Here is a 14445-nt window from a genome sequence, read left to right on the forward strand (position 1 = left end):
GTCAGGTTACTCGCATAAGAACAGCAGCTGATGAAAGAAGCTAAAAAGTGCAGTGAACACAACTGGATTTTTTGGAAACTGGAACTGGACTTTACCATAATATGGTTTAGATAGAGGGTTGGAACAAGATTTGGCTCATGTATTGAACACAATTATTGAGGATACAGGAGATATTTGCTAGTATTGTATTCATCAGTCAACTTCACCACTGCAGGATGAAATTTTGTATCCATTGCCAAAAGGAAACCATTTACTTCCCAGTTCCATTTGACAGTTCAGTCAAATATAATTTTTACTCATTTGTCTCATTCACCTGCTCTTTATTTACTTACTTTATATAAATACAAACATCACAAATTATGGTGATCACTAGTTCCAAATTGTCTGATCCATCAGGATCAAATGCTGCCAAGTTAATGAATTCCTTTTATCGACGCTGGCCATAGACTGTATAATAATGGACGTAGCTAATGTGACATCAAACATGAAGCCTTGAGTTTGGCATGCCAGACGATGCCATCTTGTTTATTTGTAGCCAAAACTGGCCATATCTAGGCAAGAGGGTAGAGCTTTGGAGGAGCGAGGGTTGGATCTGATTGAGAGGCTGAGGACATTATCGGCAGACAGCCTGTCTCTCAAGCTGCTCTGCTTTTAAATATGCACTACTTTAAGGCTTAATACAATTAAAGCAGGTGAGTTATATAATAATTCAGCCCCCAAGGATAGTTGTCATGCATGTTGAAATTAGCTACAGAGACCAAAACCAGTTTTTGTACCAGGCTGTATTCATGTTTTTTTTTCCTTTAAAGCTAGGCATTTTAACATCTCTGTCTATGGATACTGACTCTGTTTTGAAGCCAGCTTCAAGCGGCCATTAGAGGAACTGCAGCTTTTGGCACTTGTGAATGGGGTTTTTTTTCAGCCTCAGATGTTGGCACTTGATGCCAGTCGACACGTTTTACGTTGCAAAACAGAGAGGTCAAACTTATGCGTCTACTCTGCTGGAAGCTTGGAACATGAAGGAGTTATGGCGTTATATGGTGTTACAAAACAATTGTTATAATTATTCAAAAATGAAAATAGAAGTTTGTTTTTGTTGATACAAACAATTATTTATTATACATTTGAAACTTTTTAAAAAAATTTTTTTTTTAGTACAACTGTGTAAAACATGTAGCATTTTTTTCTGTGTAGCATTTTTTTCTCCATACCGTGAAAAATCAAATGTCCATGGTATGATAACCGGCAACTTTCATACCAGGGTATGCAGTTTCAAGGAATGATGCTGCAACCCTAATGCCTGTAAAATGATAAATTAAAGTAAAAATGGAAAGAGCAGCAATATGCTAAAACATATTTCTACGCAACATGAGCTTAAATACCAGTAATTCCACGTATAAGACTCCACTGCTTCACAACTCAGCAGCATGTCCGTTACACAGATAAATATAAATATTCTGTGTTTTATACATATCTTATGTGCTGTTTCACTGGGCTACATATGTTTTTTTCCTGTTGGATGAGGCAGACAAATTTTAAACAGCAAATGTTGTGGGGAGCAGCTGGTATCTGGCAGAAATCCTACAGCTGTTGTCAGGTATGGGAAACCAGACTCCTACTTTAAGCAAGTCAAACAAACAGAAGGAATCATGTTTAACACTATTGGACCCAGGTCTGAAGCCTGTTAAGCTTCATCATTAGAGGAAAAAAAGCTGATAGGTTAGTACTGGTTAGGGAATAGACGGTGAGAGGCAGCAAAGTTAGCTGATTGATCTTCATGTACACGTTTACAGCAAAAGAGCTACACTTTCCAGAATTCCGCCAATACATATACAGACTTTCACAGGCAGTCTGGTGTCACCTCACCACATGTGGATGGTTAGCACGAATCATCAAACATATTCAGTCCTTAAAATACTTGCAAACGTCAGAATGAGCACTAAAACCTGCATTTAACGGTTGATTCGTAATCTATCTCTTCTAGTTTTATCCATAGTAACACCTCTAAACAAAAGTAAAACTCTTTTCTATTCATCCTGCCCTTCTTTCTCTCCTAGCTTCTCCCCTTACCTGCGAGTCAACTTGGAGGTGAGTTTGCTGAGCAGGTTGGTCGTGGCCCGGGTCCTGGCATGGGGCAGCGGGCTGGCATCATGGGACGGAGTCAGGGAAGCTGGGGGAGCATGCGAAGGAGGGCGTCGGTCTCTAATCTGCCCTCCATGGAAGGTGCTCCTCACTGTGGATCCCCTGGAGAGGCGGGAGGAGGGTGTGGAGGATGAAGAAGAGGTCCCAGAGGCTCCGGCAATGCTGTGGGTTGAGGGTGAGGCAGGGGGCAGGCGGTGGGATAAGGAACTGAAGGGAGGCGGGGAGGTAGAAAGAGGAGGAAGAAAACTGTGAGTTGCAAGATTATTTCAATTTGTGAGTTCAAAACTATACAGGCATCACTTATACCTGACAACATAGTAACTCCTGCCGAAATATCTTTTAATATTCTGGAACAAGTTTTTTGACGCTGTGTCTCAGTAGCAAACGAGCATCCAAATATCACAACACATCATGCAATATTGGAGCTGGACCCTGTCCACACTGAATCCATTTAAAATGCACTTCAGTTACTTCATGTATACAAATCACATATGCATCAGCTGTGTGCTCGAGATCAGACTGGATACATAATGACATATAAAATGGGTGAGTATTTGCTATCTGCCTTCCTTCCACAATACAAAAAACACATTTTATATTGTGATTTTTACTTGAAATGGCATACAATATAGCCAACAGCCACAAGGTTGTTAATGGCCATGGTCAGTGGTGTCATTAGGCCTGGGTGCCACGGGGCTTCAGCCCCAAATATTTTACAAGTAGCCCCTGAACTAAATATATAGGCTATATATATATATTTTTCTAGAATAAGAATAAGCCTAATAATTTTTAAAGGGGGGTACCTAATAGTCTGTCATTCCATTCATACTTGAATAAATGTAATTACATTCCACCTTTGTGAACATAAATATATAAATCCTATTTTTAATCAATACATTTCTAATGATAGCATTTGTAAAGTATTCTGCGCCTACTTCTAATTACTAACTACTACAACTGTTTTTCTAATTGCAATTTATTATTAATCTTAAAAGTTAAAAAGAACAGTTTTTAAAGTTAAATTATGTACCAGAGTGCATGTGAAAGCATCACAATAAGGCTTGTTTTTCAAAAACAAAACAAAAGAAAACAAAAAATCGCAGGGAAGGATCCCCTTGGACACCCTACTGAAGTCGATCTTTGCAAATCCTAGAAACGCCCCTGGAAATGGTCATTTTCCAGAAACTTTCAGCCCCTCAATGAACACCCTCTGACTATCTGCCCCCTTATTTAGATTTTTGTAGTAAAAGAAGAGACATCATATTGATAATGCCTTATTTTAACCAGTTCACCAGTTTCACCAATAAGCTGTTTTTTGTCCATAGTCGTGCTTTCAAAGCGAGCGACAGGAATAAATAGAAACAAGGTATCCAACAAGTTCCCCTCGAAATGACGTAGCTCACAGCCATTTAGGACAATTCTTTTGTTGGCTTCAAATCCAAAAAGTTCCCATATTGGAGCAGTTTTCTTTAGAGACTAACGACCAAATCTTGTCACGTCACCCCAAAAAACACATCAAGACCTAGAACAAGTGAATCTAACATTTGTAATGCTTGTATGGCCTTAAACTGAAGTAATTTAAGACTTTTTCAGATATTTCAGGAAGCAGAGAAAAGATCGACAGAAAGAAAATGTAACAAGAGTGAGAGTCTCTTCACATCATGACCAACAGTTACTCCTAATCTTAAAAAGTGACTCAAAATGTCTTTACTGAGACCCTCTTATTTTTCTGTACCCCCCTTACCTCTCATCCAATTCCCTTACATTTTGTCAAATATACAGGAACACACTCACACACCTCTCCACCCCTGACTCTCTGGTTGCCTGGTGGCCTGAGGCTGCTTTTCATAACGCTCTAGATAACACCCACACACAAGGTTCAAGTGGGGCAGAACCATTAAACGAGTTAAGTTGAAGCACAGCCGTTACACAGCAAAATGGTTTAACATCAATGTGAACTAGCTGCCTACTGCAGCTCTCTGCAGGAGGGCACACTGGAGACAGACGAAGGGAGGGAGGAGAGGAAAAGAGATGGGTGGAGAAGCTTGACAGATGAAGACTGAAAGAATGGTGAGAAGAGGAGAAAAGGAAGTGACTGAATTGATTCAAAAGTGGAATAGACGTGTAGAAAGGCAGAGAGAAACAAACGATGTTCAGCTCTCATTCACAGAGAAATCCTGTAAATTTAAATTTATGATGTTTTTATTCTTCTCTGTTACAGCATGATGCTTGTAAAAGTTTCCAGTATAAATCATTTCAATGACAGTCCTGTCTAACAGGTTTGAGACTACCATGAGTGAGACTTATGTGATTGAATCAGCAAGCTAAAAATCCCTTGAACACCTGTACTCTAACGTCATTCAAAAGCTGTAGGTATTTTGAGCCTAAAATGGAAATATTCATACACTAACGTTAAAGGATTATTATCTCTGCCAGGCATAGGCCCAGAGTGTATCGTGTTTGGTCAAGTGTGTGTGTTTGTATCTGTCTTACTGCAGCTAATCTTGCGAACTACTGAAGCCTCATATTTTGTGTGCACATTTATAACTCTATGCTTGAGGACCTCTCGTGATTGTGATGATTCACAGTTAAATGTTTTCACTAAATCAGGTGGAATTAAAACAAGCCTCCCACCTGATACAGGACACATTTTGGCCTTCATCGTAACTGAAAATCTGACATCCATGGAAGTTTGGTCTAATTTTGAAACTGAGAATTTGCAGATTAATTCCACACCTGATATTTTATGATACACTAAAGTTAGGCACGATAAGAGATGAAATAGTCACTGTTTCTGTTATCTTTGCTGCCATATTGACTGTAGGGGAGCCAGGAGGAACAATTCCAGCAACCCCAGCTCTTGTTTGGTCCTCTGCACAGCGTTATACCACACGGGGAGCGTTTCAGAAGTGCAGTGTTTTGCTTGCCAAAGTTTATAGACTTACACATTTATTTGTTATTTTTCCTTGATATTTATGCTTCTGCCATAAGTAAGTAGGCAAGCTTTGTAGTTAAATGGTTTCTTTTATTGGGTTTCTTTAATTTGTGTTTATTGTTGTTATTTCCTACTTTGGTGTGCTGTAGCCTACAGGCAAAGTTAATACTGTTTGAAGTCCAGTTATATCATGGTCAAAAACAGACGAGGCACATACGCGTCTGCTGGAATTGAAAGAATTGCCTAGACTAGTAGTTCCCAAATGGAGGGTTGTGAGCACATTCTGAATGGACCACAAGTGACTCTTGAATGTGTCAATAAATTGCTTTGAAGTACAGTGAATTTCTGGCACAGAGGTTTTTACTTTTAAACGCAGTTTCTGCTCATTCTTGCAATATGTTTTATTTCTGTGTGTTCTAAGCCAATGTGTTCTTTGGCTGGACCAGTCGGGTAACCACTGGCCTAGATCAGTCTGGGTGGCCGCTTGCACAGTATGTACATACAACACAGGTAGCTATTTGCAAATAGACAATCTCAACAATGTATGCTTCCGTGATTTATACCCCAGCAGGATATTCTGGTGTGTTTGTCCACATTACACTGAGCTTTCTGATGTGTTTTCTGGTCTACATCTACTGTGTGTCTCAGCATGATGTCACTTATCTTCTGGTGTCATCAGAGATTAGTGTCTGTGTGTACAATGTGCATAAACAGAGCAATGTGTGTCCAACAAATGGGCCTATTATATATTTATATCATATATATTCTATATTTATATAAACCAAACTAGTAAGCACATAGACACACTGCTGTGTCCATATACAGTATATTGTGTCTCCTGTGCACATTTGCTAGAACAGTACACACAATTTTCATGAACACTATTAACTAGACGTGAATGTGTGTATCTGTGTGTGTCCATACACGTGTTTGTCCCATCAACCACTCTGGCATGGCATTACATTGACAAGGCCTCGGGGGCGAGTGGAGGGTTACTTTGGCACTATGCCAGTCCCCACTTCATCCCGCTGCTCTCTCCTCCTGCTCGCCTCCTCCCCCTCTCCTGTTTCTTCCTCACCCTCTTCCCTCTCATTTCCTCATCTGTCCCTCCTTTTCACTGCCCTACATTCCTTACCACCACCTGTTCAATCAAAAAACTGGAGCTACAAAGGAGAATACTGACTTGCTGTGATTCCTGAATGTAATAGGGTTGGGTGTGTCATGAAATCAACACATAGGAGCAAAACCTAAACTGTCTCTCAAACGCCAAAGTGTCAGCGCTCCATCCTGAACACTGATGTTTTTCTCTCTGTTTGGTATCTTAAAGCATAATGATTGGTTCACATGAGCATGTTTGTACAGTTTAGTGATGCCACTTTCTTCTGGCTGCTATTTACAGCCAACAATGTTTTTGTGCAGCTTTTAGGAAATACTTCACCCCTCAAATGATCATTTATATATCAATTACACACCCTGTGTTATGTTGAATTTGTAAAGAAAAATTATTTTCCTTGTATTACTCCACGGTGAATAAAGAATGTAAAAACAGAGAAAACTCCTGATGAATGGAAGACATGGGCAGCCATGTTTAACAGCAGCAAAACTGTCTGTTAACAAACTATCACACAACTCATGCAGTATAATTCAAGTCCTAATTATCCAGTCGCATGCTCAGTACTTACCAGAAACATGCATTTTTGCTAAATGTTACTATTTAAAACTAAATGGAAAGTGAAACTTATTTAAGCCAGGCTCCATTGAAAAAAACCCAAAAAAAAACAAACTGTAATTTTACCTTGCTGAACACTGGCACTACGGTCTACCGCTTCCTTGATCAGTCTGTGTAATTGTGTGACTTTGGTGTTTTAAAGGATTAGTTTGGATTCACCAAAGTCATAAATTAACACAAACAACAGATGAGGCAGTGGTAGAGCAGCAGCTTCTGTGTTCAGTGCAGTAAAGTTAGTGTTTCTGTCAGTAAAGTCTGGCATTGAATTGAGCATAAATGAGACTTCAATTTAAAGAGACTGCACAAGTTGTTTGGAAGTTTGTAAATAGTTCTTTTGATATAGTTTTGCTATTGGATTCTTCTTTCATTGTGGAGGGATGCAGGTAAAACAAAGTTTTCTTCAAAACTTCGATGCAAGACAGCATGAGTAACTGATATACAAATAATCGTCTGGGGTTGAAGTATTCCTTTAACACTAAGCGTTTTAAAATTATTTGTGCAATCACTCATTCATGTTTTTTGTGCTGCTCTCGATGGATTCTTAGATTTAAAACTCTCTGTCCTTTTTCAATTTGATACACCCTCGGCCTGACCTGCCCCTGCCCTCCCTCTTCCATCTGTGCAGGAAAATCTTTACTGGAGGTCAGACGACAGACAGGAACCTTCTGGCTCTTCCTCTGAGCGGCAAAATTACAGACTGATAAAGAGACAGAGGGAGGAAAAACAGGTCAGCCAGAATGAAAGTGAGAAAGTGAGAGAGTGACCATGGGAAAAAGAGAGGGGAGAGAGAGAGAGAGAGAGAAAGAGAGAGAAGATGGTGGCTGCCATGCTCTGACACGGACAAGCAGACAACCATCTGTCACAACAACAGACAGTTCATACTGGGAACATAAACACACACACGCGGACAAACCCACTCATGCACAGTTTAAGCCCTTTATCCTCTCTTGAAGAGACAAAATCTATGTGAGACAAACACCCCGGGCCAAACACTCTCTAAGCTCTGTGCAAAAAGAGACAAGCTGTACCAGTGGAACCAGTCCTTCACAGCAAACCAAGCCTTTACAATATCCTTTCACACTGTATTAACTATGAATATGAATGCGCTTCCTTCGCACCAAACTTATATTTATATGTCAAGTGTCTGAGCTTCACTAGCATCTACAGAGGACCTACATTAATTACCAGAGCGCCATTAGCAAAAATAAATGGGGTATAAAATAAGTAAACTGTCTTCCTTATATTCAATGTAAAAAAAACTCTGCTTGGTTCATTGTATGCACCGCCATGTTGCTGTGACATTAGGTGTGTTTATATCGGCAAACTCGGGCTTGGCTGAGTGTCCAACTTGGAATTGCGACATGAATGACCATTTCATTGCACTTTTTTTTTTTTTTTTTAATTTTGAGTACACTGGATTGCAGGGATACTGTGAGGGCACTTTGCTCATCCTTTACAGTACATATCACACCCCTCTCACCTGTTTTCCTTCCCATTTTGCAGCAGTGTGTGTCTATCAGTGCTGGATCGGTCTGTACACACGTACGTGTTTCTTCGAGTCATGGCACTGGCAGGGATGTTATTCTGGAGAAAGAATCAGAAAATCACATGAATTTAATGAAATAGATGATGTCCTCAGTGGTCTTTCTTAATCAAATGGGAGTGGGCGGATGTCATTTACTACATAACAAACTGAAAGGAGGACTTCAATAAAAAAGACATTTATTATGGTGCCTTCTTAAGTCTGACAATTTATATTTCTCCATCTGAAAAGCCCTTCATGAGGAAACCCCGTCCACCTGGTACTCTGCCTCGTCTTTTTGACCTCAGACAGTCATGAGTTCTGTCTGTATCGGCAATACAGAACATTAAAGAGTTAATCTAAGGTTAATCTGGTTGCTGTCTTCAACTTGTTACATTCCCTAAATTCCTACTTACTCAAAATAATCTTACTGAACAACAATAATCTCCATATGTTCCCTGCTGTGTGAATCTACAGTTTGTTATTCATCTGTGTATGTAAGTGTTTTACTGCTTGACTCTTTTCTAATCTGTTAAGGACATGAATGTTTGCAGTCTCCATAATATCTGTGTCAGTGTAGTGTAATCTGAGGAAATGGGATTAGGAGGACTGAGGATTCTGGCATCTGTACCTTTCTATGGCTTGTTTACAATCACGTGAATATTATGACACAAGAAATTCAGACGGGGGCCTGGAAGTGATAAATCCATATACTGCATGAACTGGAAACAGAGGAACGTGACAACATAAAAGTGTAAGATGAACCTGCAGGCAGCAGGTATCATTCAGAAATTGAAACATATGTTGGGCGTGATCCATACAAAAAAGTTATCTTTACAACAATTTAACCAATTTGCCCACAATGGACACAGTCAAAGTTACAAATGACCTCTACCTCCAGACATCCTGACATTACTAATGTTACACAGCGAGCCGATAAAAGCATACAAAAGTCTAGTGAACCGTTACTATTTTGTGAACAATTAAGTCTATGAAACGACTGCCGTCTTGCTTTTGGCCGATGTAAGTAAATGTGCTTGAGTATAACTTTCTTTTATATTTCAGCTCTTTACATGGATGCATTGCTGTCAGGATAACTTAGCTAGTGTTAGCTAACTTTATTTCTTATTTTCTACCTACTGTTCCCAGAGGCTAATGAACACCGCAAAAAATCTGTCTCATGGCTATAACATGGATAAATTGGCACAGCACATTGTAATTGCATCCAGCTCGAGACATGTTTAATCCAACATCTCAACATTAGCGTTTCACATTAGTCGACTCCGCTCCTCTAGACTAAAGACGGGGGTCTTTGATGCACATCTGCTGCTGTTTCTCAGTGTTTGTTTTTTCACATCTCCCCTTTACATCCTACTATTTTGGGAGTTCGGTGGCCCTTATTTTTCTCAATTTGATTGAAGGGAACAGCCGTAAAAAAACACATATCAAAGTCATTTGTGCAGTGTTGGCAGTCTTTGCCTCCAGTGGCTGCCCTCCATCTGGACAGAGAACCGATGTATGACATCATTTGCAAAGAAAACATGATAAGTGATTAAAAGTGACAGACGTCTTCATTTGAATGATTCATCACAGCCGCAAAATATTTGCCCTTACTGTGGTTGTGTTGACTTCCTTACGGCGGTCTGGTATCTCAGCCTTATTTGGGTTGTGAGCGGAGCTAACCATGGGACTGGAGGGGGTCGGGATGCTACGGGAACCAACAGTACTGGTGCTTGGTTTGCGGCTTGTCAGCCGCTCCTCCTTAAGCCCTGCACCTTCGCCTACACCACTGGGACTCCGTTTCGGGTGTGTTGACCCTGGAACTCCTGGACCACCTGAGAGATAGGAAACAGAGTTTTCAATGAGGTAGATTTCAGGTAATTCAGAATAAATGAAACCGACTCCAGCTGATCACAAGAAGCTAAACTCCACTGATCTCCCTTTTCTGCCTTACAGAAGTCAGAGTGTCGTCTCTGGCGGTGGTAAGTGGAGGCACTGCGCTGTGCCTTGTGGCCAGAGGATGAAGAAGTTGCTCCAGAGGAGGAAGTGGTGTGTTTGCTGGTTCCGTTGGTGATGGCACTGGATCGGACTCGAGCTAGACTCAGACTGCTGCCCGACCGAGACTCAGTGGCCTCCGTCTGAGGAACAGACAAACAGACGGGGCAAGACAAGTTAACGTGATTTTGCTTTTAAAGTGAAGCTACAGCAGTCGGAAATATCCTGATTGCATTAGTAGAAACTTAATGAAGCTTTTTTTCTAATTGTCATTCTCATAATACTGATAACATTTAAGTATTGCATCGCTTAGATCTTTGTTTTGAACATGCAAAATAAAATCAGAGAACAAAATAAAATATAAGCAAGAATAACACCAGAATGCCCATTGGACATATCAGTAAACAAACAGAAGTTTTTCATGTCTGAAAAGGAGTAGCAGGAAGTGAATACTTATCAACTACTCCTTTTATTTTTCAATTTTATTTAAAAAAAAGTTCATTTTAAAGTTAAATATTCCCAATTTCTGGCCCAGTGTTCACCATACACACCTCGATTTAATTGAACAAAAATTAAGACAAAAATTAGAACAGACAATCTGGATTCAATCTCAATTCTTTTCTACTTTTTTACTAATTCCTTGCTAGATTTTGGGCCATATCTTGTTGTCTGTTGTCTGTTTTTGAAAGAGATCAAACCAATATGCCTTTGTTTTATAAGGTTAACCATATTTCACCAAAATACAGTACACATCTGTGACCCTAAACAAACAAAACATTTAAAGAAGCCACACCGAAACACTCACGTCATTCTTGCGTCCCAGCAGCAGGTATGTGGCGGTGACCTCATTGTACTTCTGACTAATCAGTGACTCTCTGATCTCATCTCTGGTGAAGCCCATCCCAACCATCACATCTGAAACAGGAACATTAAAAAAGCTACGTTCACCAGAGCCAGACGCTCCCAGTTTACCATCACTAAATATTTCCATATTGGTTATCAGTTAATCCTGTGATCAATGATTAAGTATATAAATTATCAGTGGCAGGTGCCTGTTTCTCACCAATGCGGCTGGTATTTTCTAAGTCCTCCTGTGGCTCCGTGTGGGGCTTCAGCTCATCGCCATCATAGCCGATGTTAATCCATTTATCTTTCATTATTTGCTGTTGAGGAAAGAGAAGGAGAGCTCATTATTTAAAGACTGATGTGCTCATTTTGAGCATGCTGTATGCATGTATGTGCTGTATGTTTCCTCCTCACCTCCAGCGAGCAGCGTTTGGCAGGGTTGAGGACCAGGAAGCGACGCAGGATTCCCTCGCAGTCTGTTGACATGTAGAAGGGCACACGATATTTTCCCCTCAAAACACGCTCCCGCAGCTCCTGAACACAGCACACATTGAGACACAATGAATTCCCGCTACAGAGACACCAAATCAATACAAGATCAGAAGAAGGCAATATCTAATCACTGCTTTTTGTCTTTTGGTAAAATCTTATGTGATGTGATGTTGGGATGCACAAATATGTGATGGAAAATTCCTCTTGGAGTTCATTTTTTTAATACTTTTTTTCCCCCCAAAAATAACACTGAAATACAATTAAACACTGCAAAATGTACAAACAGTTGGTCGCCTTTCTATTTATACAAGCAATTGGACTGATGAATATACAAGTCAGTTCAAATGGTAGTTATTCAGTGATCATCTTGTGAGGTCACATACATAATTCATCTTTCCTAGTACCGCAAGAAAAACAATATATCCATCCAGGCAGTCTCAGCTGGAGTTTCGGCCTGTAACCATTTTCGTGTTAAGGCTTTCTTGCTGGCAGCTAATAATATCTTTAGAAGGTATTAATATTGGGTCAAAAGATGAGGTGCAATGTTGCCCCTTTTTGACCTCTAGTGGAACCGTTTTTTTCCCGTTTTGTTTAGCTAGTGCATGTGCACAAGGACATGAGTGCACATGCAGTGGATACACATTCTTTTCAATGATTATGAACGACAATGAACGATTATTCCACTAACTGACCAGCAAAGGGAGAAGAAGTGCAATATAGGATTTAAAATACTAAAAAAAACAGCTTTGCAAATGTTTCACGAGGAAGGAAACAAAATCTGAACATTTGTTAGATCTCTGAGGTATAGAATATATGCCGTATGTTTATTGTCCGAGTTTATTTCATACTGTATGTTATATGTAGTCCCTACAGACAGATAAAGTTTTCTGAATGTTAATCTGAAAGCTATAGGTCTTGCCCACTGCACCCCATGTCCTCACTGCAGTACACCAAAACCTGAGAAAACTCTTCACTGGAGTTTCAGTCATCTCATATGACATTTATGATGAACCAAAACAGCCTTCACATCACCCACCTTTAGGTTCTGTCCATCAAAGGGCAAGGACCCGCTGACCAGTGTGTACAAGATGACCCCCAGGCTCCAGATGTCTACCTCTGGACCGTCGTACTTCTTCCCCTGGAAGAGCTCTGGAGCGGCGTAGGGTGGGGAGCCGCAGAATGTGTCCAGTTTACTGCCCGCAGTGAACTCATTGCTGAAGCCAAAGTCGGCTATTTTGATGTTAGAGTCAGCGTCTAGTAGCAAGTTCTCCGCCTGCACGAAACAACATCGATGGTGAAGCACATGAACATACAGCAATGGCATCATTTCAGTTGTCTCTTGATGTCATAGAGAACAGTTTGGCAAAGCTATACGCATCAGCTTTAACGTAAATGTCTGTTAATATCACATTCATTCATACATTTAAATTAGTACATTCAGTCTGTTTAACCCTTTAAAAAAATGAACAAGAAATTAGTTTAAAAAAGAAATTACATTAAAATATGCAAGAAAAAAGAAGATAAACAAACAAACAAGAAATTACCCCCAAAAAGTGCTCAATATTGAAAAAGAAATCTGTAAATTAATTAAAAATATATAATTATGAATATATTTTTCTGGGCATTTTTCCTAATTTTATTATTATTTTTAAATTTCCCCATTTAAAAAAATCTGGTCTTTTTCTTGTCACCTTTCAAATTGTGGGACATTTCAAAGGGATAATGTTTTTAAGGTTGAGACAGGGAGTAACTGATTTTTTGGTTATCTGTAGAAGGTCTTCATTATTTTTCTTATAACGTGGTGTTATCACCTTCAAGTCTCTGTGAACGATGTTCTTCAGATGACAGTAGTGCACCGCCGACACAATCTGACAAGAGAGAGAAAGAAAATAGAGAGAAGGTAATTGCATTCAATGTTTGCACTTAACATGTAAATGCAAGTCATGAGCTCCACTGGCACATTCACACGCCATCCTGAACAATATACCTCAGCTCTACGAATAAACAGTGGATGACTGATTTTCTTTGAGCGAGGACAGGTCTGAATCACAGTGGAAAAGTCTACTGGTTTAGGTTCATACTGACCTTTTAAAAGCAAAGCAGGGACTATAAACAATATCTGCTGTCAAGTAACTCAGATTTCAGCCATTGTAATGCCCAGTAAGCATGAATGTATATGTCCTCTTCCTCTCTTCTTCATCAGTCCAGACTTCACTTTGTTCTGCTCCATTTCTCATCACAAGGAACAGCTGGCTGTCAGATGTCTACATCTGACTTGAGACATAACTTAACTGTGTGGGGAAACAGACACACACAGGTGAGGTGTGAGGTTTAACTGACCTGTCTGAATTTGGCTCTGGCCTCTTTTTCCTTCATTCTGCCGTGGGCCACGAGGTAGTCGAACACTTCGCCTGGAAGAGAAACGAAGAGTACAGTTGTAGTTCAGACAAGCATGGAAGTCATTTCAAAGTCACACATTCCACTCTATCCAGTTGAATATGACTAGAAAGCAGTGAAAGAGGAAGATACCACACTGTGGAAATACTCCAGTACAAGTAAAATCCCTGCATTCAAAACTTTACCTTTGTGCTGGTACTTATTTCTACTTGCTTTAATTCTCTATGCTGGCATCAGAGTGACTGTAATGAACCACAATTTCCCCAGGAGGGGATCAATAAAGTATTTCTGATTCTGAAACCATCTATGACTTCCAATAAGTTAGTCTGTGTCCTGGAGTGTTGTTTCTTCCTGGTTTGTTAACACTATTTAATTAAAGTAAAGCAC

General features: G+C 39.9%; 1 protein-coding gene across 8 annotated transcripts in view; it reads right to left on the minus strand.

Annotated features, from left to right (window-relative positions):
- mark4b (MAP/microtubule affinity-regulating kinase 4b) overlaps positions 1-14445 on the minus strand; it is an 82131-nt gene that overhangs the window by 15372 nt on the left and 52314 nt on the right. For all 8 annotated transcript variants that reach the window (XM_088079290.1, XM_088079289.1, XM_088079291.1 and 5 more), the window contains exons 6-15: positions 14002-14072; positions 13473-13529; positions 12698-12934; positions 11584-11703; positions 11387-11486; positions 11129-11238; positions 10283-10466; positions 9943-10163; positions 8287-8390; positions 2071-2349 (exon numbers count right to left, since the gene is read on the minus strand). In XM_088079290.1, coding sequence (XP_087935416.1) covers positions 2071-2349; positions 8287-8390; positions 9943-10163; positions 10283-10466; positions 11129-11238; positions 11387-11486; positions 11584-11703; positions 12698-12934; positions 13473-13529; positions 14002-14072 — 1483 coding nt within the window. The remainder of the gene's footprint in view (positions 1-2070; positions 2350-8286; positions 8391-9942; positions 10164-10282; positions 10467-11128; positions 11239-11386; positions 11487-11583; positions 11704-12697; positions 12935-13472; positions 13530-14001; positions 14073-14445) is intronic.

This window comes from Plectropomus leopardus, chromosome 6 (genome assembly GCF_026936395.1).
Source record: "Plectropomus leopardus strain MGB_pleo_1.0 chromosome 6, ASM2693639v1, whole genome shotgun sequence".
Classification (NCBI taxonomy): Eukaryota; Metazoa; Chordata; class Actinopteri; order Perciformes; family Serranidae; genus Plectropomus; species Plectropomus leopardus.